The sequence below is a fragment of the Nyctereutes procyonoides genome, unplaced genomic scaffold (assembly GCF_905146905.1).
Source record: "Nyctereutes procyonoides isolate TBG_1078 unplaced genomic scaffold, NYPRO_anot_genome, whole genome shotgun sequence".
NCBI classification, from domain to species: Eukaryota; Metazoa; Chordata; class Mammalia; order Carnivora; family Canidae; genus Nyctereutes; species Nyctereutes procyonoides.
This window is the reverse complement of record NW_026575132.1, coordinates 10,412,523-10,439,963: the sequence shown is the minus strand read 5'-3', so window position 1 is coordinate 10,439,963 and position 27,441 is coordinate 10,412,523. Positions and strand designations below refer to the sequence as shown.

The 27,441-nt window shown below is 42.0% G+C and overlaps 1 protein-coding gene across 2 annotated transcripts; it reads left to right on the top strand.

Moving 5' to 3' along the window:
• Positions 1 to 351: 351 nt before the first annotated feature.
• FLACC1 (flagellum associated containing coiled-coil domains 1) lies at positions 352 to 27,160 on the top strand. Of its 2 annotated transcripts, none has more exons than XM_055345645.1 (14): positions 352 to 464; positions 1,246 to 1,320; positions 7,216 to 7,264; positions 8,718 to 8,851; positions 10,253 to 10,346; positions 12,028 to 12,089; positions 13,813 to 13,910; positions 14,949 to 15,001; positions 16,906 to 17,005; positions 18,860 to 18,963; positions 21,939 to 22,001; positions 25,110 to 25,199; positions 25,332 to 25,441; positions 26,824 to 27,160. In XM_055345645.1, the coding sequence occupies exons 1-14, from the start codon at positions 352 to 354 to the stop codon at positions 26,933 to 26,935; spliced, it is 1,257 nt and encodes a 418-aa protein (XP_055201620.1). In that variant the 3' UTR covers positions 26,936 to 27,160. The 2 variants fall into 2 exon arrangements, with proteins under 2 accessions (XP_055201620.1, XP_055201619.1); XM_055345644.1 differs by having other exon boundaries at positions 25,059 to 25,199.
• The last annotated feature ends 281 nt before the right edge of the window (positions 27,161 to 27,441 follow it).

The window sequence follows — 27,441 nt, the reverse complement described above, 5'->3', positions numbered from 1 at the left end:
ATTCTCTGTATCCTCATCGGTAAAATTGCCATAACAATAATTGATCTTTTATGGTGTACCTGGCTCACAGCAAGTACTCAATGGTGGCAAATTTTTAATTGCTTTCAAGTCAGGTCTGCTGGTGCCAAGGGGTGAGGAATTATTCTATCTATCTGGTGCAAGTCAAGACCTTGCACCAGATCAACAGCTTTCAGAATCTACCATCTGTGCTTTGGATCTTCTCTGGGTTCTTTCTAATTTTTTTCTAAGTGTTTTGCTTTGACTCTGAATGGTGTAACTCTCTGCTGTTACTTTCCCACTTCAGCAAGAGCCTCGTGATCTAGTGCCCAAGACTGCCACTGACCTCTTACCATGTACCCCAACCCTCTCATCTACTGCACCTGCTGGGACCCCTGGAACTTGGGACCACGGAAGTTAATCAAGACCCCTCAGCCACCAAGCAAGACCCCAACAGGGAAGCCCAAGTAAGGATTATAAGGAAGGAGTAGGCCCTGGGGACTTGGTTTCCATTTGCAGTCTTCTTTCTCTTACAATATTTCCAGTCAACTAGGCAACAAAACCCCAAGAAGGCCAGAAAGCCTAACTTTATTTTTTTTATATTCTTTTTTTTTCTTTATTTATTCATGATAGTCACAGAGAGAGAGAGAGAGAGAGAGAGAGAGAGAGAGAGAGGCAGAGACACAGGCAGAGAGAGAAGCAGGCTCCATGCACCGGGAGCCCGATGTGGGATTCGATCCCGGGTCTCCAGGATCGCGCCCTGGGCCAAAGGCAGGCGCCAAACCGCTGCGCCACCCAGGGATCCCAGAAAGCCTAACTTTATACAACTTTCCCAGTCAACCTGGGAACCAGTCAACCAATATACCCAATGCATCTGCACCCAATGCAACCTGTTGGCAGCATATCACTCTTGCCAGTCCTGCCTCAGCTCACTGTCATTTTAAATGAGGAAATCTCAGAGTGAGTGCAGCAGGGAAGGGTAGGGCCCCACAGCCCCCCATGGGGGACAAGGAGCTTTGTCATGGGGAACAATCTGTGCTGCCAACTCAGGATCCCCTGGGAAGCAAAGCTCCTCAAGTGAACCTCCTCCTGCTAGAAACTCCTCAAGACCTTCCTGACTTTTAAGATTTCAGCAGTGAGAGCAAGTATTGCAATTTTGAGTCATCATGGCCATCTAAACAATCTGGGAGTGCTAAGACAAGTTTCTGAATTTCTAATTTTCTCTCTTTCATTATTTTTCACTTTCAGGCTAACTCCTCTTCCTCCAGCTGCCAAAAACCAAAAGTATGTCCAACCAATAACAAAACCTGTTGTTGCCCCAAAGTAAGTATTTTCATGTCCATGGGGGCAGAAAGTTCCATAACCTACAATGATTTCCCCCAAACCTCAGATCCTCATGTATATTGTGTGGCCTTCTTCACTCACAGCTTTCAAAGTCATAAAAAAAAGGAGCTCTCAGTTAGGACACCCCTGAAAGCTACTACTTCCTGCCCTAAAAAGGAACAATATGTGATACATGCCATAGGCAAGAACCTTGGGGAGCCTCCCTGGCATTTATGGGGGTGACTCACCCTTTATCTGATTACTTTTCTATATCTAAAGTTTCTTGTAGATTACAGATCTGGTTTTACTCACAAATTAATTTTTTGTCCATATTTTGTAAGCTTAGAAAATTATTCAAATTATTTTGTAGGCCTTTTCATGAATCCTTGCACTCTATTTATTTAAAAAATATTTATTGAGCTCCTATTATTTGCTGGGCATTATTTGAAGTGCAAGGAAACAGCAGTGAACATAGCAGAGTCTCTGCTCCTTGAGCTTACATTCTAGTGAGAAGAATAGATATAAACAAGTTAATATACCCAATGCATCCAAGTGCTATGTAGAAAATAACACAGGCAAAGGAAGGAGAAGTTGGTGAGGGTGGAGTATAGGGAATTCAGGGCAATCCTTGCATAAAAAGGATAGCAGGAACCTGCTGACATCGGGTCTAGCACTCCTGGCAGAGGGAACAGCAAGTATAGAGGCCCTGAGTGGGAAACTATTTGACCCATTTGGTCTTTTCCAGGAAATCAAAGAGGCCCGTGTTGCAGGAGTGGAGGGTGTAAGGAGAGAGTGGTGGGAGATGAGGTCAGAGAGGTAGGAGAGATGATGGATGTCACTGGCAGAATAATGGACTCCCCAAAGGTGTCCACATCCTAATCCCTGGAAACTAGGATTATGTTCTGTTACTCATCAGGGGAAATTAAGGTTGCAGATGGATTTTGTTTGCTAATCTGCTGACTTTGAGATGGACAGATCATCCTGGATTATCTGAGCAACCCCAGTGTCATCACAATGGTCCTTATGCATGAAAGAGGAGATGTGACCATTGAAGCACAGTGATGCAGTTGTTGGCTTTGATGGAGAAAAAGGCCACTAGGAACACAGAGAGTTTCTAGGAGCTGGAAAAGGCAAGGAAACAAAGTTTCCTCTGGAGCCTCCAGGAGGAATATAACCCTGTCAACACCTTGATTTTAGGCCCAGTGAGAACCATTCCAGATTTTGACCTCTAGAACTGTAAGACAATGAGTTGGTTTTGTTTTAAGCCACTGAGCTTGTAGTAATTCTTTACAGCAGCAATAGGAAATTTGTAAAGTTTACTGGCCAGTATAAGGACTTTGGCTTTTACTTCAAGAGGGACTATGTATTGGCTGCTAAGCCTGCCATACCGAAAAACAAAAAACAAAACAAACAAAAAAAGCAAGCACACAAAAAAACACAGACTGTGTAGCTTAAGCAACATAAATTTATTTTCTCACAATTCTAGATGCTGGACGTCAAAGACCAACGTGCCACAGGGTTGGTTTCCTCTCAGGACTTTCCCCTTGACTTGCAGATGGCCAACTACTTGCTGTCTATTCATATTGTCTTTTCTTTGTAGATGCACATCCCTGGTGTGTCTGTGTGCTCTCTCTTACAAGGACTGGTAGGGCTGGATTAGTGCCTACCTTAATGGCCTCATTTACCTTAATCCCTCTTTAAAGGCCCTATCTTTAATACTGTCACATTCTGAGGTACTAAGTTTGGAGCTTCAACATATGAAATTTGGGTGGACACGATTTAGTCCATTACAGATGGGGAGCCATCAGAGGGTTCCAGTTGACATGATCCAACTTGTTTTGAAAGGACTATTCTGGCTACCGTGCTGAGAATGGACTACAGTGACCAAGGGTAGAAGTAGAGAAGGGATGTCCTTGTAGGGACCCGAGTAAGAGATGGTTCTTGGACCTGGTAGAAACAGCACAGGTGGGGAATAGTGGTTATATTTGAGAAATATTCTGAAGGTAGAAATTGGTAGGATCTGCTAATGGAATTGTGGTTAACTATGAGAAAAAAGCAAAAGAAGTAGTCAAGGATGACTTCCAGATTTGGAGCTGAGCAACAGGAAGGATAGAGTTACCATTTTCTGCAATTGGGGAAGACTGCAGGAGGTGCACATTCATAGGGGTTTGAGCATAGGAGGTTTAAGATGCCTCGTACTATCCAAGTGGCAGTGTCAAGAAAGCAGTTGGATAAGTGGGTGTGGGAGAGAGGTCTGGGCTGCAGATACACATCTGACAATCATCAACGTATACGAGATACTTAGAGCCCTAGCCCCAAATGAGATCTCTGAGGCAGGGAGTGAAGCCAGAGGTAGGAAGAGGTGGGAAGACAGAGACCCAGAGCACTCTAGTGTTGAGATATTGGAGAGATCCCAAAGAGAAGACTGACAAAGAATGGCTAGTGAGGGAGATGAGTCTTCATCTCCCTGGTATCCTGGAAGCAAAATGACAATGTTCCAAGGAGGGTCTGTTTATCTATGTCAAATCCTGCTGATAAGTAATTAAGATGAGGGCTGAGAAATACAGTTGGATTTAGTGACCTGAAGGTCATTGGTGACAGTGAAGAGGGTTGTTTCAATGGTGCAGGTGATAAAGCCTGATTGGAGGGGAATGTTCATAACAAGGGATCAATTGAATGACTGCATAAGTGAGTTGGTTCCTAGTGCCTGACTTCTGTGTGCCAGCACACCCAGCATGATCACACCTGTGAGTTTTATCTGACCCCTATTAATAGTCAAGCTCAATGTCTCAGTTTCCTAGCACCTCTTGTTGGGAGCAACCTCACTCATTCCCACGGCTCCACTCTATCCATCAATTAGCCCCTGCTAACACTGTCCTCATTCTCCTCTGAAATATGGTAAGGGATGCTTTGTGGTTACTTTTAAAATTCAAAGACCTGTTCATCATATTTACAACTTTTCCGTGAGATCCTACTGGGGTTCCACATCAGCCAGTCTCCATGTCCTACTGAGTCAGAACTGAGTGAGGCTAGGAAATGGAGCAGCCAGGAGGAGAAGGGCCAGTTTCTCTTGGCCTCATTCTCAGGAAGGGGCTCAGGTAGATATTGACATAACCTACAAAAGGGGACATGAAGAATCTGTTCACCAGTCAACTTTTAACTTGGGCCTCTGGCCTCAAACACACATCTCTGTGAATTACATCCTTTTTATGAATCCTATAATTTTCTTGCAAACATACAATGTACTTTTTGTATTTAAAAAGTTTTAATTCTTAAATATGAACTATAACACAACTGTCATAACCTTGTTTTGACAATTTTTTTTAATGTATCAGGAGCCTTAAAAATGGCAGTAGACTGAGTGCTCTCAATTTCTGGGAGACACAGTTGACAAATTGCTTTATCTGCAATTTTTTATAGCACTTGACTTTTGCTCCTATTTTCAATATTTATGTGCCTTTTTTTGTCTTCTTAAAAAGTATCACATGTCATTCCATTTCTCTTGGCATTGAGCACTTTGGTTTGCATGCATTGATCACTCATTGAATTTATTAAATGAGAAAATGTGAAGTGCTTTGACTGGCATCAATAAAGTATCAAAATAGGGCAGCCCGGGTGGCTCAGCGGTTTAGCGCCACCTTCAGGGCATGATCCTGGAGACCCAGGATCAAGTCCCATGTCGGGCTCCCTGCATGGAGCCTGCTCTCCCTCTGCCTGTGTCTCTGCCTCTCTCTTTCTCTCTGTGTCTCTCATGAATAAATAAATAAAATCTTTTTTAAAAAAATAAATAAAGTATCAAAATAGTGTAATTGAGTAATCTGAACAGGCTGAGAAGGAAAAAAAAATCAGGGAGAGTCATTCTGGATCGACTACACCTTTTACTTTTCAGAGCATGAAATTCAATCCCAACAAAGTAAGTTCCTATGAAGCCACACTCTGACCCTTGGAGCAGTTCTGAAGTGAGTGCAATGCTGTGGAAGGTGTCTACTCAAGGAGAACTACTAAGAACAAACAAACAAAAAAAGACATAAACTCAATCTATGGTCAGCTTTTTTTTTTTTTTCTAAAGATTTTACTTATTTATTCAGGAGAGATACAGAGAGAGAGGCAGAGACACAGGCAGAGGGAAAAGCAGGCTCCCTGCAGGGAGCCCAATCCAGGACTCGAGCCCAGGACCTCAGGAACATGCCCTGAGCGGAAGGCAGATGCTCAACCACTGAACCACCCAGGTGCCCCCAGAGGCAGCTTTTTAAAGAGACCCAGGCTACTTAGTAATTCCCCCACCACCCCACCACCATCATCCCAAGGCTTTTCTAAATTCAGAGTAAGCAAACAAAATTAACATTTTAAAGAGTTTCCAATTTATGAATGGGAGCATATAGTTGATATGAGTTGAGTTGTATTTTAAATGGTTTTAAATCTTTTTTAAAAGATTTTATTTATTTATTAGAGAGAGAGAGCACAAGTGGGGGAGAGAGGCAGAGGGAGAGGTAGAGGCAGACTCCTTGCTGAGCAGGGAGCCCAACACGGGGCCGATCCCAGGACCCTGGGATCATGACCTGAGCCAAAAGCAGATGCTTAACCAACTAAGCCACCTAGATGCCCCTAAAATATTTTTTCCTTAAAAAAGATTTATTTATTTATTTTAGAAAGAGAGTGTGTGGGAAGGAGGGGCAGAGGGAGAGAGACAATCCCAAGCAGACTCTCCATTGAGTGTGTAGCTCAGCTCAGGGCTTGATCTCACCACCCTGAGATCACGACCTGATCTGAAACCAAGGGTCACATACTTAACCAACTGAGCCACCCAGGTGCCCCAGTAGTTTTAAACCTTTTAAAATGCATGTGAGCTTCATTATATTAACAATGTATAGTGTGTACTCGCGCCCATTTTTTTTTTTTTTTTTTTTTTGCCACAAAGAGTATGTTTTTGCCAGTTAAAAGATTGGTGGTCATATCTAGAGTAGCCAAATCCTTGGGCTGGTTTTCTCAACAGAGTCTTCAATGCCCCTTCTCGGGGTAGGAAATGTGGGAGCAAAACCAGACTTTATTAACCAAGGTAGAAGTGCCTCCACCTGGAAAAATCCTCCCAATCGCACACCCCACACCCAGCGGACTTTGGAACAGTCTCATACTGGTAACCACTCCACAACCATTAAAGACATTGTGGTGATTTTGATCATGGAGGAAATGGAACTCTTAGAACAGGTTTCATTTGTCTCTTTTCACAGTAGTTGCCAGAAAGTATGCGTGCAAGTGTGTGTGAGCCAGAGGGAAGAGGCCCTAGCTTCATATACCTCAGCCTAGTTAGTCTTCTTGTCAGCACACCAGAAGCTAGTTACTCTTATTACAATCTTTCAACCTTCCAGGTGAGCTCCCTTACAAATACTCTTGCTATTTGGATACCTGATATGTTCATGTTTCTGCACAGAAAACAACTAGTTATGACCAGGATTAACACCAGAACTCAGAATAGTAACCATTTGCTTATCCTGAATTCATTTCACTGACAGTTTGAGGTCCCATATCACCAATTTCTGGTGCAAATAAGAAAGGTTTTTGTGCAATGTAAATGTCCCTAGTGTGTGCATTGGAGATTATGGACCATGGGAGAGCCCTTTGGATTCTCATCCCAATTTCTTGGCTCTTATTGTAGGAATGGTTCTAATAGGCATGACTAGTCAACTTCCTACTTTTTTACTACCTGCCTTTTTATCACAATCTGTATATCAATGATCCCTTGACCATCGAACATTCCCTAGTTCCTGAGTAGAATATTTTGAGAGCTGAAAGGGGCCTCAGATATCATCCTACTAATGTCACAGATGAGTGGTGGGATCAGGGTGTAGCTTCTAAGCTATGAACTTTTCTTTGCTCCCTGGTTGCTTTCTCTTGCAGAGTAAAAGTCCAGTTAGGAAAACAAGAGGAGAGCAATAAATTACCCTATGTGAGTAAAAAAAAAACCAAGAGGGTAGTGGGACTACCATTTATTTAGTGCCTGCTGTGTGCGGGCCTTTTACATGTACCTTCCTCAGTTTCTGATGAGGAAACTGAGGCACGTAGATGTTGAATCACTATAGTTGGGGGCAGGGGCAGGATTTGAACACAGATCCAAGAGAGGGCATCTAACTATTACTCCCTACTGCCTTGTGTCAGGCAAGGAGAGTGTTCCAGGGAAACCAGACATTGACAGCCAGTCGAGGCTAGAGTACAGCTCATGCCCAAATGTTGGAATCCCACTGCCACATTTGGGAACCCACAAATGGGGGGGTCATCAGGGCACTTCAGGGGAGCAGAGCCAGGACTCCGCTGAAGAAAAAGATGGGAACTAAACCCAGAAGGATCTCGATAGCTGCCTAGGAGTTTGGGCCTCCTTCTGCTGTCTGGGAGCCTTCACAGGCATAACACCAGGTAAGATTTACATTCTAGAAAAAAATGTTATCTGATGGGATACTATTGGTGTTTTTTCACTACTACAAAAATCATGCAGTTCCTTAATAGGAAAAAAAAATTAACAAACAAAAATGTAATTACCCTCCAGATGGAGAGGATGATGAGCCCTCGAGGAGCCAGATTGAAGGCAGAGAGGCTAGATAGGAGGGTATGGCCAAAGCCAAAGAGAAAGATGAAAGTGGCCTTGGGCTCTTGGACAGAAGTGTGGAGAGAAGAAGAGGAAGTTGGGATACATTTCGGAGATAACAATAACAGGGCTTGTGGCACCTAGTGGTGTCCTGCCCAACTCTAGGAGGTACAGTCTCACCCTGGTCTCTGCCGGCTGGTAACCCTGCCAGATTCCTGACTTTGATCTAATGGGGAACAGAGGAAGAACTGACTAAAATAGGTGTGTTTGTTCGTTTTCACGACTGTACTAGACATTTTCTCATGTTATTTTGGTTTTCCCTCACTGAAGCCCTTTGAGGAAGAGTTAGTATCCTCGTTTTCTAATGAGGAAACTGAGGCACACAGATGTTGAATAACTGTGGTTGGGGGCAGAGCCACGATTTGAACACAGGCCTATCTAATTCCCAAAACTGAGCAATCTCCATGGCACCTGACTGCCTCCTGGCCTCTGGCCATGTGGAAAATGCAGGCAAGGCACAGGGCTTGAGGCAGAGTGCTAAGTGGGGTGTCAGCAGTCAGGTTTGCACATGTTGGCTTGAGAGATTTGGGGGAACATCCAGGAACAACTTGAGTCTTGCAACTGGGTCTCAGGAGAGACATCTGGGCTGGAGGTATGAGAGTGAGTAGTAACTGGGGAAGGGTCCAGGAGGGATGTGGGCTCTGGAATCCCACCTCATATTTCTGTGTTTAAGAAGTGAGTAGCACTGTAGTGGAAGATTTGGAGGAGTCGCAGCACTCCAAGTCTGCAATATTATCTCACCTTCCACCTTGATGCCCAGGAAGTGATAAATGTGTCACCTGGCTATCGCCTCATTCGAAATAGAGAGCAGATTTTCGTCACCTTGGGAGATGAAATGTTTGATAAGAAAAAGCGGTCACAATCAGACATCATGAACAGATTCAAAATGTCCAGGTAATATCCTTGAACCTATATCCAGCTCCTTAAAGATATTTCTGCTGGGCTTGGCCTGGCATCGAGGAGAAGCTCCTAACTTCCATGCCCAGTCCACCGGGTCCCTATTCTGAAGGCATTGCAAGGTCATTTCACTCCTCATCCTTGTGAGCTCCTCTCCACACCCACATCTCTGCCAATCCCACTGGAGACAGGATGAAGGTCAAGTCAGACAGCTAATCTGGAAAATGAGTGAATGTAGTATAATTTGTACTAAAGGAAAGCAATTGTTCCTAGAGGTGATAAACAGATGAAATATTCTTAAAATAGTCTGAATTTGGAGGGTGAAAAGTAAGAATAAAGTCAGGGTTCTTGGGGTGCTGAGATGCATCTCTTTCTCATTATGCCTAAAAATAACACTCAGTTCATGACTTTGGGGGGGCACAGTGTGGAAGACTCTGGCTGAGTCCATCCCCGTTGAGCGCAGTGCCATCCTCTCTCATTCAGGCCCAACCTACTCTATCCTCCAATGCCATGGAAAGTCAGTACCCACATCCTTTCCATTCTACCTCCTAGATTTCTCACTCATGTCTCCCCCTCCCTCTCATATCTTCTCTTTTATTTCCTCACCCTCTTGAATGAGGACCTTATCTCGGCTGCACTGTACACAGTACTGCCTGCCACCCTGTCTACTCCAGCTCAACCAAATAGACATCATGGAGGCTTCAGACCCAGAAACACAGAAAATCCAGCCATGCTCTGAAATCCCCTCTCCATCCTGTGTCTGGACCATTCCTTGTCTGTGACTCACTGTCAGCACCAGTACCATCCCCCACCTTCCCATGTCCTAATCCTCTGAATTCTTCCTCCTCCGATTCATTACTGAATCAAGATCAAACCCTCATCAATTTCTGAAAATATTCCTCTTTCCTTTCTTTTTTTTTAAGATTTTATTTATTTATTCATGAGAGACAGAGAGAGAGAGAGAGAGAGAGAGGCAGAGACACAGGCCGAGGGAGAAGCAGGCTCCAAGCAGGGAGCCCGACATGGGACTCCATCCCGGGTCTGCAGGATCATGCCCTGGGCTGACGGTGGCACTAAACCACTGAGCCACCTGGGCTGCCCTCCTCTTTCCTTTCTATTCAATAGGTAACCAATCCACTACTCCACCCTACTACCTCTCCCACCCCACTCAGGCTAGCTTACCCAAAAGGACTGGGTCTGAGGCTCAATCACCCTGCTGCCCAAATGCTTCTCCCAGACTACCCTTCCATCCCTGTGCCCACCCCCATGGCTATGCAGCAAGTGAAGAACATGGCCTGGCTCTCACCAGGCCAGAGATGGTCACATACAGGGAGATGCCTGACTGGCATAGAATGGAAGCTCTCTGGGAGATGTCCTATTGTCCTATTTGTCCTCTAGGACTGATATCATTACTGACCTAGAAGATCAGATCTCAGAGCTGACAGTGATCATTGAGCAAATGAACAGAGACCATCATTCTGCCCAGAAATTGGTGAGTGATCCTTCAGTTAGCTGATCTCTAGGGGTAGGAGAAAGACCAGTTTTTTTTTTTTTCATAATAGCTGCTATGTTCCTGGCAAGATGCCAAGGACTTTACTCATGGGAGCCATGTTGTCCAGGTAACAGCTCTGAAGATAGGACTGTGGCTACACAGTAGGATTTCTCTGACTCCATCTTCATCCATAATTGCAAGGACTCAAGTCTATCCTCAAAGCCTAACTCAGTTTCCAAGTCTATCCCAAATGCCTCCAGTGTGTTCATTGCCACTAACCTTGCCACACCAGGAGGTGCTGGCCATTTCCCCTCAGGCTAGCTGTGGCTGGTTAAACTTCAGAGGGTGCTAAGGCTCTTCCTAGTGCCCACAGTGTGGTCAGTGCATCTACTTTGGTCGAAAAGCTTCCCAGAAGCCTTGAGTACCCACATCCCATTGCTGTTAAAATTGTCAAAACCCACCTTGGAATCTGTTGTTTTCAGCTTGCACTCTCTGTGTTTCCTGGGGATTTGGGGACATTTCCTTTAGATTTTATCATATGTTATATCACAGTCTCTTCTTCCCTACTTTAACCAGAGGTGCCTGCTGGCCTGGGCTGGAGTGAGGAACCTCAGCAATGCTCGGAAATAGCCTCCCCCACACCCCACTTGTCTGTTGTTACTGAAACCCACATGTGAAGGTTGACTTCCCAGCAGGTCCGCCCCACCCTCTGACATGCCCCAGATGTGTCTCAATTCTACTACAGTGACCCAGCTTGTGACTCACACTGAGACCCCCCTACTGTTGATCCATTACTATATGTATCTGAAAATCCTGCCAGACTTGTGGTCTACTTCTATAGGTAGGGAATTAAGGCTCTGGAAGTTAAATAATTTATACAAGATCAGTCAGCTCATCAATGGTGGGTTATTGGGCAAAGTGCACATTTCCACTCATTGAGGCATCAACCCTGCTGAAGACACATTTAGAGATTATTTCCATAGAGGGACCTCATTTGTGATCCTTAAAATTCTCCCACCTGTGAAGACCCCAAATTGTTGTGTGACCCTGTGGAAGGCTGTAGGGCTGGCTACCACTGTGTAGTCAGAGAGGGACAAGGATGAGCCCTGAACCCTTGGCAGCAGGTGCTGACTGGTCTGGACATGTCCATTCCTCCTGAGACACCAACCAGAGAATCTGATGTGTTAGAATTGGAAGGTCACCTGGAAATGAGCACATCTGGTCTGCCATAACACACCATTCTGACAAAGAGGTTTTATTAACACTGGATTTTAAGTTCATTGAAGGTAGGGTCTGAGTCTTAGGCCTCTTTGGCTCTTCCAGGCCAAGCTCTTTGCTGAATAGATGATTACTCAATTGAATTATGTATTGAAGAAATCCAAAGGCCAAGCTCAGAGATTACTGTCCAACAGAGAGACCAGACCTGCCCAGAAAACCAGTTAGTGAAAGAGATGGTTTCCATGAAGCAACATTATGAACTGATTACATACCAAACAATGTAGAGCAAGCCAAGGATTGTTCCATTCCTTCAGTATGATGTACTCTCTGGGACTGCAGAACACAAAAGGAGAGGTGTAAGAGTAGGACATACCCCATGAATGGGAAGGCTTCTCAGAAACTGCAGATTGCAGAGGGAGTGAGGCCCTTGATCCTATATTGTTAATACTGGCCTTGTTTCCAGCTCTCCAATGAAATGGCTCTCCGCTGTGCTGAGATGCAGCAGAACTTTGAAAACAAGAACAGGTAGGTATGCTTCTGACACAAGCTTTCGTGTGCTGAAGGCCCTAAGACTCCTGCTACTTCCTTGCACGATTTCAGTTCACTGGGATTTCAGACAGTGCCAAATGGAGTTGGATGGGCAGAGGTGGGGAAATGGGCAAGATGGTTTGATTTGAAGCCACCAAAATGTAGCACAGCGAAGATTGTTCCTGGTTTTTCACTTTCTCATCCAATTACTTCATTTCAGTTATAATCTCCCTTTTTGTTGATTGCTGAGGAGAGCCATTTTTTGTTCTCCATGAGATTTCTGTGGTAAACAACTGTTGTTTTCAGCCCAGGCTCCTCCTCCCATGTCCCCTGCCTCTCTACTTCCTCCCCATCTTTCTCTGCCTCTTCCTCCTCCTCTTCCTCTTTTTTGTCCTGCTTTGGCTACTCCCAGGACCTGGGCAGAATGGGAAGGGCAGAATGGGAGGGGCGGGAGCCAGAGCCACAAAGACAAGCCAAGAGAAAGTAAAAGGAGGTGTGGCGTCTGTGGGGGTGAGCCCCTATGTGCTGGGCACCAGAGCAGCCTCAGAAGTCCTGGTGGAGAGAAATCCACATAGTTGAATCATAGACTTGCTTTCAAAAAATAATAAAGTAACATATTTGTTTTGTAATAGATTTCATTATTTTTTTAGAACATGAAGTTCATAGTAGAATAGAACATGAAGTACAAGGAATTCCCATATACAGCCTGACCCCACATCCCTGAAACCTGAGTAATCGTTAACATCCTGCACCACTGCGCTGCATTTGTTTCAAGTGATAAGCCTATGGGGATACATTACTATCACCCAAAGTCTATAGTTTACATTAGGGTTCACTCAAGGTTTTGTATACTCTGTGGGTTCTGACAGGTGTATAATGATGTGTCCACCACTACTGGATCACACAGAATAGTTTCCCTGCCCTAAAAATCCTCTGTGCATTGCCCATTCATCCCTCCCTCCCCACTAGCCCCTGGCAACCACTGATCTTTTAACTGTCTCCATAGCTGTGCTTTTTCCAGAATGTCATATAGCTGGAATTGTACAGCATGTAGGCTTTATGGATTGACTTGCTCACTTACTGTTATGCATTTACTGTTTCTCCGTGTCTTCTCTTGGCTTGACACCTCATATAGGCTTTCACTTTGACACTTGTCTTGAGCACTGCCAGCTTCTGCCTCCTGGAATGGAGGTTAAAGAGACCTTGGGTTCCGAGTATCTGGGTGGCTCAGTTGGTTAAGTGACTGACTATTGGTTTCAGCTTCTGGGGTTGTGGGATTGAGCCCTGTGCCAGGTTCTGTGATCAGTGAAGAGCCGCCTGAGATTCTCCTCTCCCTCTCTCTCTGCCCCTCTCCCCTCAAATTAATTAATTAAAAAAAAAAAAGAAAAGAAAGAGAGAGATTGAGGCCTTGGGCTCTAAAATTATCCTGGATGCTAATGCAGCCCACAGTTTCCCAACACAGCTGTAAGCAAAGACTGTGCTGCTAGCAGGGAGCCATGACCCCCACTGGCTCCATTCAAAGCAATGGTTGGTGGAAACTGAACTTCTCACCTTTTTTCTAGGTGGATGCTAGGAGAATGTGTCAGGAGGTGAGGGCTGTGCAGGCTTCCCACAGCTTCCTGTGTGAGAGAGGGGAGGTAGGATTGGCTGAGTATAACAGCTCAGCTCTGTACTTCTGTTCGTTGATTGATGATCTTGGCCTTTTCCCCGGGTCTCACAGGGAGCTCAAAGAGGCTCACGAAGCAGAGCTCAGTCAGTTGGAGAACAACTACAAAGCAGTGTTGAAGGCAGAGAAGCTGGCTGCTCAAGAAAAACTAGGTACTGTCTGAACTGGGGAGAATGACCCTGGTAAAGGGCAAAAGGCTGACCATGGCCATGGATGGGCTTTGGCTAGGCTTTCCAGATGTCCTCCTAAAGCTCAGGGAAGGGTAGTGACTGAGAATGAAACTGTAAAGAGAGAAACCATGTCACCAATGTCCTTCCTACACCCAGGAGATAGACTGGCCTGTGACCAAAGGTTAGGATCTGAGCAAGTCCCTTAATTTCGCTTATCCCATCTAATAACTGAGGACAATAATAGTATCTGCCTTCATCAGAGAGATGAGAATGTGAAAGCACCTTTTTAAAATAAATTCTTAATTCTATAAATACAATACTATTATAATTCAGCAAGTTACTTCACTTGTAAAATGATGGTGTTTCACTATATTCTAATGGACACACTATGATTTGTATGCCTTATAATAAGGGTTGCGTTGGTCATTTATCCCATTATTTATGCTCCCCTCGGGATGGGCAAGGTGTATATCCTTCAGAATTCTGAAGTTATAGACTGATCTCCACAGGGAGAAGGAGATATCCTATGATCTTCTCTTTCTTTTGCCTTACATTTTAAAAAGACGATATTTATAGCTTGTTGATTTTCCAATTTCCTAAAGAGAACATTTATCATTTTCAAAATCAATGTGCACTATGAAACATTATTTTAAAAAGAGAGAGGCAGATCCATACTACAAAGCTTTGCTCCTCTTTCCTCCACTGATGTAGGTTTACCCCCAGGATTAGTTTTTTCACATCTGGTATGCCTCAGAATCACCTGAGAAGCATATTATCCACAGATACTGGGCTTCTCCCCTGACACCGCAATTCAGTAGATTTGGCCAAGGTCGAGGGTGGGAAGTGGGACTGGCATCTGGGTTTCTAATACGCTTCTAGAGTGATTCCTAGGTACAAGATAGTTTTAACACCTTGAGGCTCAGTTTGAGGTGGAGAAGGTATAAGGAGAGCTCATACTTGAATTTGAAAACTTGCATTTCAGAGGAATAATGATGACCCTGTTGTTTTCCTTTTGTGCAGATGAGATGGTAAAGGAATATAAGTATCTGAAGAATATGTTTCATATGTATCAGGTGAGATTCAGAGCTCCTTGGTGGATTATGAGAGTAAGAGAGGTAAGGCTCATTCCTGGCTAATGACAGCAGGCTAAATCTAGAGCTCTTTGCCCAGAAAATAATGTCTTGAGATTCTCAGCATCCTGGGACCTAGGTGGTACTAAGTGCCTCCAGGAGAAGAGTGAACTGTGAACTGTCGTGGTTTCCAAGCATGACAAGTCAGTCTCTCAGACCCTGAAGAAGCCCATGGAAAAATATGTTCTTAATCACAAAAGTAATATCTGCTAATTTTCTTTTTTTAGAAAATGGACATACAAAAACTAACCACAACAAAAAAAGAGAAAGAATTATTAACACCCCAAAACAACCATTATTAGTATGTGTACTTTGTAACATCTTTGACTTTAGTAGAGTGCTGGGTCAAAATGAATAAATATTTATTTTTTATTTTTAAAATATTTTATTTATTTATTCATGAGAGACACAGAGAAAGAGGCAGAGACATAGGCAGAGGGAGAAGCAGGCTCCCTGCAGGGAGCCCGATGTGGGACTTAATCCCAGGACCCCAGGATCACAACCTGAGCCAAAGGCAGATGCTGAACCACTGAGCCACCCAGGTGCCCCTGGAATAAATCTTTTAAAGGCCTTTAATACACTTGGCCAAATTGCCATCCAAAAAGACTCTATCACTGCACTCTTACAAGCAGAGCATGGAGTGCCCTGACTACCTCAGAATATAACTCATTCATTTAAATCAGCTAATTTGATGGAGCCCTGGGGACACAGGTCATGATTTCTTCCTAAGAAGATGAGAGAGCGGGGTGGTGGTGGTGAAAAGTGGACAGGGACAGACTAGGATAGCAAACCCCCATCCTATCATGACCAACAGGTCATGGTTTGCTGGGGACTTTCCAGGTTTTAGCATTGAAAGTGCAGGGTCCTAGGACATTACTTAGTCTCAAACAAACATGGACAGTTAACCACCATATAAAAGGAGGAAACGAAGTTAAGCATGAGTGTACCACCTCTGCAATTCTATTTACCATTCACAGTTTCACTTTTGAGTTGTTATCTAAAACTTGTTTTTTAAGATGCATCTTGATATACAGTCGGGGAAAACATCCTAGAGCAAAGCCTAAGAGAAGCATCAAGTTGATGAGTGGGTAAGCTGCCCCAGTTTCCTAGGTATACTTTATGTTTGCTTTAGTCGGACCTCTCCAGAGAGTTTGACCTCTATGGAAACTGAGCTGCCCACCAGTCTTGAAAATGATGAGAGAGAACCTTTATCTAATGTCCACAAATGGTTACCAATGAGTAATGCCTGGCCCCAGTATGAATTGTACCACTAGCCTGAAAAAAAAAGGGGGGGGGGAGGGGGTCAGAGTCCTGAGACCTTACTGCTTACTGGCAAGCATCCAGGTCCTAGACCTTCTTCTTCCTGAGGTCCCACTCCCATGAAAATCTGAGCCAACCAACATGACTAGCATAGGGTTAAGCTTATTTAACCTCAACCACAGAGGAAGTTAGATTTGCTGAGAAAAAATAGACACACTCTGAAAAACATACCTTTTTTCTTAAGTGTTTAAATTAACTACTAGGCATTTCCTTTGTTTCTTAATGGGTTACTGATTAATGACTCAGAGGGAGTGGACATGTGAAACTTCAACAGGAGAACCTACCTGTCTTCAAAGAAAACCCAGTTCCAGTAGGACAAACACCATGCAGAGCTTGCTTTGACTTTGAGGGTTCTGCAGGCTCATAGGTGGGCTGAGCTAGAATTTAGTCCCAGCAGCCACCCATGGAGGGACTCCTAACAAGCATTCTGGGTGAAGGAAGCTATAAAGGGCCCTGTGCTGTGCCTGGAGTCAGTGTGCAGCCTTTTTCTGGACCCTTTTCTTGATGGTGCCTTTGTGCCTCTGCAGGATAGCATTCATGATGAAATGGAGGACAAGTGGTCAAAGAAGAAGGCAAAATGGGAGGAGGAGGAGAAGTTGGAGCGGGAAAAGATCCTGCTACAGCAAAGTGAGTACAGAAACTTCTGTCTTTTTGATGGCACATGCACAAAAAAAAGAAAGAAAGAAAGAAAGAAAGAAAGAAAGAAAGAAAGAAAGAAAGAAAGAGAAAGAAAAGAAAAAGAAAGAAAAAAACAAACCCACCATTAAGTTTGGTCTTGACTTGAGAAAAGCAGCCTTGGATTCACAAAGGGTGATGTTCACATGGCTGAACTCCTGATCAAAGGTACATGGAATTTTCAAGAAGGTGACAACAAGAATGGAGTCTTTATAAAGTTCAGCGACCTGAGAGTCTAAGCCTGTACCTTCCAAAGCTCATTCATTCCAAGTTTGGCCATCACAGGCTGGAGCAAGCTCTGGGACATCTGTAGGAATGTTGACTAGTTACATGGATAGAAGTGACCCCAAAGTTCCAGAAAAATGTTCTTGAGTTAGAGTTTCAAATATTCACTTGTTGTTGGAGGAGGGACGACACAATCGATTACACTGAGAGCCTCTGTATTGCCACATTCCCCCCCCTCAAAAGATCTAAATTTTTGAGGTTGGCATTGCATATGTTTAAAAGCTACAACATGTTGATTTGATACATTTATATTTTGCTATGTATTTTTAATATTTCCAACACTTAGTGCAGAGATTGGATCCTAGAAAGTGATTTATAGATGAGCCTTGTACCCCCACCAAGCATCTTCATAAATGGAGAAAAGAGAGAGGAATTTATGGAGACTCTGCTCCCTGACCTAGAGGATTGGTTGAGGTAGGAGTGGGGCCTCTACAAACCTATACCACATCCTACCTTAATCTAATTTGTAATAGGTTTGGTTGATTTCAACAAATTACTTGTGTAAATACAGAAACTCCCTGGGAAAGGCCATTCCTACCCCAGTGGGGACTCAGACTGCCAGGGTAGCTGGAAGACCCTGGCATTAAGGCTGAGGGACAAAATGAGGAGTTGTACCTGTTTGAGGCATTACCTAGGATCCTGGTGTAGTATGAGCCTATCTTCTTCCAGACTTCTAGCTACCCATACTACACTCATCCCATGTTGTCAAAATCTAAATTAAGATGTTACACTCAGGATGCGCCTGGATGGCTTAGTCAGTTAGGTGTCTAAGTTTGGCTCAGGTCATGATCCCAGAGTCCCAGGATCAAGTGGGGATCTAGCTTCTCCCTCTGACCTTCCCCACTCTCATATTCTCTTTCTCTCAAATAAACAAACAAACAAGTAAAATCTTTTTAAAAAAATATGTTACAGTCAGTTTTGAAAAAACAAATTTTAGCTATGCATAGTGTAGCTCAGCCTAGACCCATCCTGTGAACCTCAGGATTGCCTCCCTACCCATATCTCCAGCACCATGAGGCCGCAGAAGAAATCTGTATCAGTCCCTCACCCCCTCCTTCCTCCTGTTTGGTATTGGGCCTCTGTTGGCATGTTCCCTCACACCAGAAACAGTTTAAGCCTCCCTCTACCCCAGGGCTAAGTACAGAAAATGTTATTGCTGGAAAAGTTACAGGAGTCAAGAGCTGTATTTTAAGGTAAGGATATCGAAGAAAGCATAGTGGTTACTTCAGCAGCGGGAATGGACAAAATAATAAGCAACAGATCTAAGATAAACTATACATACACAGAAAAATTGGAGACACTGGGGTGAATCCCATGTGGCCGATATCCCTGAAAACCATCACTGTGTTGACCTGACTTTCAAGCATCTCCAGGTGCACATCAGATGCCGAACGCCAAGCTGAAAGCACCTTATATCTGACCCAGTCTGGAATTTCTATTATCTTCAGACATTCTGAGTTTCTCTCTGCACCTGCTTTCCCCACATTTACTCATACAGGTAATGTCTTCTCACCTCCGCAGAACAGAATATAACAAAAAAGTTTGAGTTAGAGTCAATAGAAGTAAAGAAGAAAATAAATGACTCGTACAGTGCGGTCTTCGAGAACTTCAATCGAGAGAAAGAGGTAACTTAGCTGAAAGCACATCAGGGGTTGAATGTGCAGCCCTGGGGGGACATTGGGTTCCCAGGGGTGCCTCTGTAAGTAGGTGAGCTTTTTGCCTCTATGTGAGTATTCCTTCTTTCCCAGCTTCCCTGGAAATACATGCAAGTAAACTGGCAGTCTTGCTGTCCTTATCCAGACGGTCTTACCACAGGGTTACTGTGGGATGAAAATTTAAATTAATGGGAAATAATAGAGTGCTAGACACCTACAGAACCTGAAATTCCCTATTTTGCTAAAACCCCCATCTCTGATTGTTCCTTCTCATTGTTGACTGGATCTGAAGAGAAATGGCAGTGTAGCAAACTAAACTAACATACAGTTCTTAGTAAATAAGAGGAGCTATCCCAAAGTTAGAGGGTAGGAGAGGCAGCTACTGCTGTTCATCAGGTCCCCACCACCTTCATACTGTTACCAGGTTATAGTGAAAGTGGGTCTCAGATTGTTGGACATTTACTAAGTGAACATGCTTTCGCAAGCAGGCCCCAGGCGGTTATACCACCAGCTCTCTGAGCTTTTAGGAACGAGGAAGATTCATCAGAGGTATTTGCAAAGGCATGACTAAGGCAGGATTCTGTAACCACTGGGGTCAGCATCAGGCAGCCAGAGCTCCTCCTCAGCAGACATGGGACCATCTAGGGATCAAGTCTTAGACGCCATTCCCGAGTGCGTAGCCTACACGTTTTGTTCGATTCCTGTACTCTTTTCCTGCAAAGGGGACTGGGCCTCTCAAATAGTATCTACCTGGAATATTCCACTTTTAAAGCCCATTTCCAACTATCGTGCTAATTAAAAAGCCACTAATTTCACCAATCAAAACCCATTTCTGGCATTCACTACAACTTAGCAACACAGTAATGAGAACACGGGGCATGCTGCGCAGTGTGTCTGGGGCTTCTGGGGTCTGGAGAGCTCAGACATCTGAATAAGAAGGAGCAAATTCCTCTAGTAATTCCTCAAATCTAGAGATTTGAACAAGTATTTCCTCAAATCTAGAGATTTGATCATCTGCACGCATCCATTCCTGTCACCTATTTTCTCTCCAGTAACACTGACTATAAATCTGTAAATGCTGCTGCTTCTCTCTCTCATAAAAACGTAGTTTACACTTAGCAAAATGCATAAATTGTTAAGTATACTGTTTGATGAGTTTTGACAAATGTACACATCCATGTAACCAACATTCAAATAAAGATCTAGAGCGTTTTATCAACCCACAAATCACTCTTGTATTCCTTTCCAGTTAAGCCCTATCTCCTTCAAAACTTGCCCCAAGACAACCACTGTTTCTCCACCACCATAGATTGGTTATACCTGTTTGCTTTCTATAAATGGATCATGCAGTACATGCTCTTTCATATATAGATTCTTTTTCCTCAATACAACATCTGTGAAATTTATCCATTTGTTGTTTATCTCAGTGATTTCTTACTTTTATTGCCTAATAATATTCCTTTGTAGGAATATCACGCAGTATGTTTACCATTTTCCTGTTTTTGGAGGTTTGAGTTGTTTCCATTTGTTGTCCTTCCTATTTTATAAAGCTTTTGTAAACACACTTGAACAAGTATTTCTGTAGACACAATTTTTCATTTCCTTTGGGTATATACCTAGCAGAGCTATTACTGGTTTCTAGGGTATTAATAGGTTCAACTTTATAAGAAAAGCCAATTTCCATAGTAGTTATACCATTTCACTCTTGTATTTTAAATATACAAGAATTCCAGTTGCTGGACACTGTCAACAACTAGTATTGCCATCCTTTTAAATTTGACCCTTCCAATGGGTGTGAAGTGATATTTCATTACAGTTTTGATTTCCCTGGTGACTATGTTGGATGATTTTTTCATACGCTTATCAGACATCTTATATGTCTTCTTTTGTAAAATGCTGGTTCAAGTCTTTTGCCATTTGTTGATCTTTTTATCATTGATATGTAGGAATACTTTATATAATGTGGGTACAAGTTCCTTGTCAGATACATGTGTTAAAGACACTGTCTCCTCACCTATGGTTTGCTTTTTCCATTTTGCTCATATTATCTTTTGATGTGCAGAAGTTTTTTATTTTGTTGAAAGCCAAATTATTAATTTTTTCATTTTCATAAAAAAGTTACAGCTTTTTGTGTCCTTTCTATGAAATTGTTGCCTAGTCCAAGGATACAAAGATATTCTATGTTTTAAAAAGCTTTGGGATCCCTGGGTGGCTTGGCAGTTTAGCGCCTGCCTTTGGCCCAGGGCGTGATCCTGGAGTCCCTGGATCGAGTCCCACATCAGGCTCTCTGCGTGGAACCTGCTTCTCCCTCTGCCTGTGTCTCTGCCTCTCTGTCTCTCTGTGTCTCTCATGAATAAATAAATAAAATATTTTTTAAAAAGCTTTGTAATTTTAGTTTTTATTATTCTGTTATCCATTTTGAATAATTTTTATGAATGGAATGAGGTAAAGGTCATACATAGGTCATTTTTTTTCTGTTTAAATATCTAGTTGTTCCATTCTTTTCCACTGAACTATATGTTCATACTGAGGCCAAGGCAACCATTGTCTCAATTACTATAATTTGAGATCAGGGAGTAATAATCTAGTTTTGCTCTTGTTTTTCAAGGTTATTTTGGCTCTTCTATATCACTTACATTTCTATATAAATTTCAGAATTAGTTTGTCAAGAAAGTATTCTGACTGAGATTGTAGTGAACATAAAGATCAATCTGTGGAGAACAGAATGTTCAATAATATTAAACAATATTAACAATATTCAACAATAGTAAACTTACCAAGGTTGTACATAAGCAAGATTTTCAAGATTTAACTTTAAGATGTCATGTCATTAGTTTATAATGTTTGCTTCATTATACCAGAATACTATTCTGGCTTTCTTAATTCTCTGAAAGAAGTGCCAGAAACCCCAGTCCTGACCCTTTCCAAATAAAATTATTTTTTAGGAGCTATTGAAACAACATGAAAAAGACACCATAGAATTAGAGGAGCTGAAAAAGACCAAACAGGTAAGCTTTTTCATTTTTCCTGTGGAATTGACAAATGCATCAGTAAAATTATATGCTCTTAATAAAATGTAATCTATGAAAATAAAATAAAATAAAATGTAATCTATGATAATTTTCCAAAACAAAACAAAACCAAAAACGTGGGGGTAGGGGAGACCTAAAGCTGAATTTGCTGGATTCAACAGGTCACAAAGGATCTTAGAACTATAATATAAAGTTATCTGTAAAACAAAACTCTTAGTGTCTTTCTAGAGCAACTTGAAGAAATATATAAGTAAAATGCTGTGTGATCTTTTTTTTTTTAAGATTTTATTTACTTATTCATAGAGACAGAGAGAGAGAGGCAGAGACACAGGCAGAGGGAGAAGCAGGCATCATACAGAGAGCCTGATGTGGGACTCGATCCAGGGTCCCCAGGATCACGCCCCGGGCTGCAGGTGGCGCTAAACCGCTGCGCCACCAGGGCTGCCCTGCTGTGTGATCTTAAGTGTCAAATGCCTTCCATTTTTAGTAAGGCTTAAACCACAAAAGAGTATTCATTTCTGAAATATCAAATTCTTCCTTTAAGCTCTAAAATTATACAGTGCTGCCCCTGGGAATTCTAACTTCAAGCCTCTCCTTAAAATTCTAAGGTGCCTCACCCCCAACAGTTTCTTCAAAGAATTCTGTTCTTCCGGGACAAATTATGGCACTTCCATGTGAGAGACACCTGAAGGGAAACTGTTCAAACCCATGAGCTGCCTTGTGGTTCTTCTTTCGCAGAGAATTTAACTTGAATCCAGAACGGATATGTTTGGGAAAAGACTAGACATTATAAAATCATGGAATGATATCTTAGAGCTTAGGCAAGACTTCATCATTGCTGGGTAGACCTCAATGTCTTGCTTGGTAGAGGGATAGGCTTTGGAACAAGAAGACTCAGTGTATTATAATAACTGCTTTATTGAGCTTGTCTACTAATTCTATCATTCATTTTTGGATCCGTTTCTATTAATTGATTTTGCTCATTTGTGGTCATATTTTCTCACTTATTTGCATGCCTGGTGATTTTTTATTAGATATCCGCCATTGCGAATATTTTTCACATGAAAAACATATTCACATGTGAATATTCACATGTGAATATGTTTACCTTAGTGGGTGCTGAATATTTTTGTATTCCTTTAAATATGTTAGTACTTTGTTCTGGGATGCAATTAAGTTACTTAGAAACAGTTTGATATTTTCAAGCCTTACCTTTAAACTTAGCCAAAATTAAAGCAAAATTAATTTTTCCCCTTATAGAGATAATACCTTTCTGAGTAGTCTACCCAAAACTCTATGTACGCTGGCTGGTGGGAATATAACTATTCCCAGTCCAGTGTCGACCCTAGGGATTGTTATACCTGCTTCATGCTGGTTGTTCTTTCCCCTAACTTCATCTCCTTCTATTTCTTACCCTCCATCATGCCGCTCCAGTGGCACTGAACTCCTTGCTGTTTCTTTAACATGCCAGGATCCTCTACTTTGAGGTCTTTGCACTTGACATTCTTTTTTTCCTGGGAAGCTTTTTCCCAGATAGCCACATGACTAAGTTCCTTACCTCTTTCTGGTCTTTGCTTAGATGCCACTTCTTGGGAGGGCCACTCTATTTAAAAGGCTTAACTACCCACTCCAACACTTCCTTTCCCTGTTTTATTTTTCTATACAGATTTATAACTGTCTAACTTGATAAATTTAATAAAGGCAGAGATTTTTTGTCCGTCTTCTCTACCACTAATCTGCAGTTTCTAGAATAGTGCCTGGCACATCACAGACATTCAGTAAATACCAATTGATTTTTTGAATGAATAAATGAATAAAAGAATGCTAAATCACTTGGCACTTTGCACAATGTGATTGCTGTAGGTGATGGTACCTCTCTAGTCTATAAATCTTAGGATGCTTATTCCATGGGAAGAGCTCTGGGGACATGTAAGAGTTAAATGGGGCTGACACCTGAAAGCAGAGACTCATCTGGTTCATTTTTATAGTCTATCCAGCATCTAACTAATGTAGAGCCCACATTTATCCCTTCCCTGCACTTAAACTGATCTTCTATCTTATCCTTGGTTTATTTTAAATTTTTTATTGTAATTATTTTACTAACTTCTATTTAATTTTTATATCCCCTCACTAGAATGTATATCCTTAATAGTAGGAATTTTATTTTTCTTGTTCATCATAACATTCCTGGTGCCTACAGCAGTAAGGTTTTTTTTTCCTAATTAAAACACTGTTTTTAGAGCATGTTTGATTTACTGAAAAATTAAGCAGAAAGTGCAGAGATTCCCTATATTCTCTCCCAACACAAACATACAATTTTCTCTGTTATTTTTTAAAGAAGTATTTATTTATTTACTTGACAGAAAGAGAGAGAGAGAGCAGCACAAGTAGGCAGAGCTAGAGGCAGAGGGAGAGGGAGAAGCAGACTCCCCATGGAGCAGAGAGCCCAATGCAGGGCTTGATCCCAGGACCCTGAGATCATGAACTGAGCTGTAGGCAGACGCTTAACTGACTGAGCCACCCAGGTGTCCCCAATTTTCTCTATTATTAACATCTTGCATTAGTATGGTACTTTTGTTACAGTTGATGAACCATTATTAATACATTCCTTTTAACTAAAGTCCATAGATTACATTAGGGTTCACTCTCTGTGTATTCAATTCTATGGATTTTGTCAAGTGCATCAAATCCATCATGCCAAATACCATATCATACAGAGTAGTTTCCTCACTTAAAAGTCCTCTGTCCTCCACCTATTTATCCCTTGCATACCCTGGCAATCACTCATCTTTTTACTGTCTCTATGTTTTGCCTTTCCATTAATAAATATTTGATTTAATGAATGAATGATTGATAGCTGTCATGACAACCCATGAGAGCTCTAATGAGGGCTGGCTTTGAGACAGTAATAGTGAGTTTGAAGAGAGGAGTATTGATGGGCAAGACACAGAGGAGATAGACTTAACAGGGTGAAGTGACTGAACAGTGTAAGAGAAGGAGTAGCTAAAGTTGATGCTTCACCTTCTAGTCCAGGTGCCATGTAGACATTGTCATGTTGTCCTGAAACAGTTTCTTCTTACACAGGTCATGGAGGAAGAATTGAATACACAAGCTGTTATCCTAGAAACACTTAACACGACCCTCTACCAAACCCAGATGGAACTCCAGAGAGAGGCAAGTCCCAGCTGGAGAGGGGATGGGGGTTGTGCAGAGGAATCCAGGTTTTTGTACAGCTCTACCATATAGCTCTGCTCCAGATGACTCTGATTCGGGAAGGATAGCTATTAAAATGTATATGTCTTTCAGAAAGCTACAATGGGAAATCTGGAGAAAATGCTCCAGATCAAGATTTCTGAAGTTGAAGAAAAGTTTAAATATACCATACAGCTTCTGACAGAAGAAAACATTCATCTAAGGTATGAATGACACTGTTGAAAAAGACATGGCTGAGTTATCTTTAGAAAGTGGGAGGGAGTTTGGGTGAAAAATAGATGAAGATGAACCGAGGTATTCCCTAATAAAGTCAAGGCACAGCTACTTCCAGGAGGGAAATATTCACTCAGAGCCTGGCCACAGAAGTCACATGCTAAGGTCAGACAGTCCCTCTGAAGTGGAGCTGGGAATGCGTCTCAACTCCTCTCCCTTACTTACTCTTAACTTTAGTGCAAAACAGCACGTGAAATTTATCTAAGGGTCTCTGGGTTTATTCAGTTCTGTCAATGCATTTTAAATCCCTAAAGTCCTCTGCCCTCCAACCTACTCATTCTTTGTTTCCCTTCCCATCTCCTGTAAATTACTGATCTTTTCACCATTACTGTAGTCTTGCCTTTTCCAAAATGTCATATTGTTGGAATCTGTAGTACATATTTAATAAATACTTGTTTAATGAATGAATGATTGGAAACTGTTGTGACAACCCATGTGAGCTCTGAGTTTTTACCATGTACCCTGAGAGTTTAGGGGTGTAGATGTCCGTAGTTTACTCTTAGATACAGCTGCATTTAGTTCCTGTGGAAATCAACTTTAGGTCAGAAATTATACTGAAGATGAATTTTAAATCATTGAGATAAATTTTGGTCAAAATTTTAATAAAGGGAAGCTATTCATTGCATTAATTTGGTAGTATAAGAGAGTAAAGTTTTCCTTTCTTCCCTTGTAAGTTTTTTGACTAATCTAATAGTTAAACTGACATGAGACAGATTAACAGGAGAAAAACAAATTTAATTTTGTATGTACAGGAGCTCATAAAAATATGAAACTCAAAGAAGTGACCAAAGCAGGCTGCTTTCATAACCTTTGGACAAGAGTCAATAAATCTGTAAAGAATTGACAAGACAAGGAAGTTTGGGCTTGGGGTAGTAAATTAATGAGGAAGTAACAAGGTTTGTTTATACAGCCTTCTTAGTCCTAAGTTCCCTATTTCTGGTGATAAGGATGTCTCTTTACCTCCTGCTATAGGGACGGTACTTTTATTTCCGGCTTTCAGGGGGACAAAGGAGGGTCGGAGTATCTTTCTTGTACTGGCTATTGCTAAAATAACTTTAATTCAAACTAATCAATCTGCAAGGTGATATATTTTGGGATGGCATACTTTGTTTCTCCTAAACAAAATATTCCTCATCTGGGATTTTGATAAATAAATATCATATCTCACTAAATTCAAAACCACGGCAAGTAATGTGTCCAACTGCCCCCAGTGAAGGAATGAAAATCATATTTCTCTCCCCCCCCCAGATATCTTACATCCCCTTCTCCCCTTTGAGTCTATAATGATATATCTTCTCTCTTTTTTTTATAGGCAGAAAATAGTTGCCAAAAATGAAGAAATTTATGAAGAACGATCTGGGAAGTCAACCTTTAGTTATGAGGATTATTCTAATACTTTAGAAGATTATAGCAATGAAAAATAAGAATTATGAGCAGAAAAATTGTTAGCCAGGGTAAAAGATGGTAGGAACACCATCTCTGTAGGCTTAGAGAATTCTTGTGAGGTTTTCTTGATAAATGTGTATTATGGGTTTAGTTCCCGGGTTGCCTTGGTTCTACTTTTGTCTTTTCACAATTTGCTTTCTTCTAAGTGGTTGGGAATGTTTGAATTCTCATCTCAATTATACAGAGTTTCAAGACTTCATTGAAAGGCGATGTTCTCTATATCTGGATCTGAGTTTTTTCTGTGCCATTGTACCATTTTCTCTTCCACGTTTGTGTATTTCATTATGAAAACACTGATCTAAGGAGCTTCTCCCTGTTAAATGTTGACTATATTTTGAAGTTTAACTTTTGTGCCCCTGGGACATTGAGCTAGCAAGATGATAATTTATTAATTCAATTCCAAAAACCTTTTCTTTTACATGTGTCCCCACTGCTCTACTTCTCAGTCATATTCCTTATGCTATGATTTGGGGAAAGTGTCTGA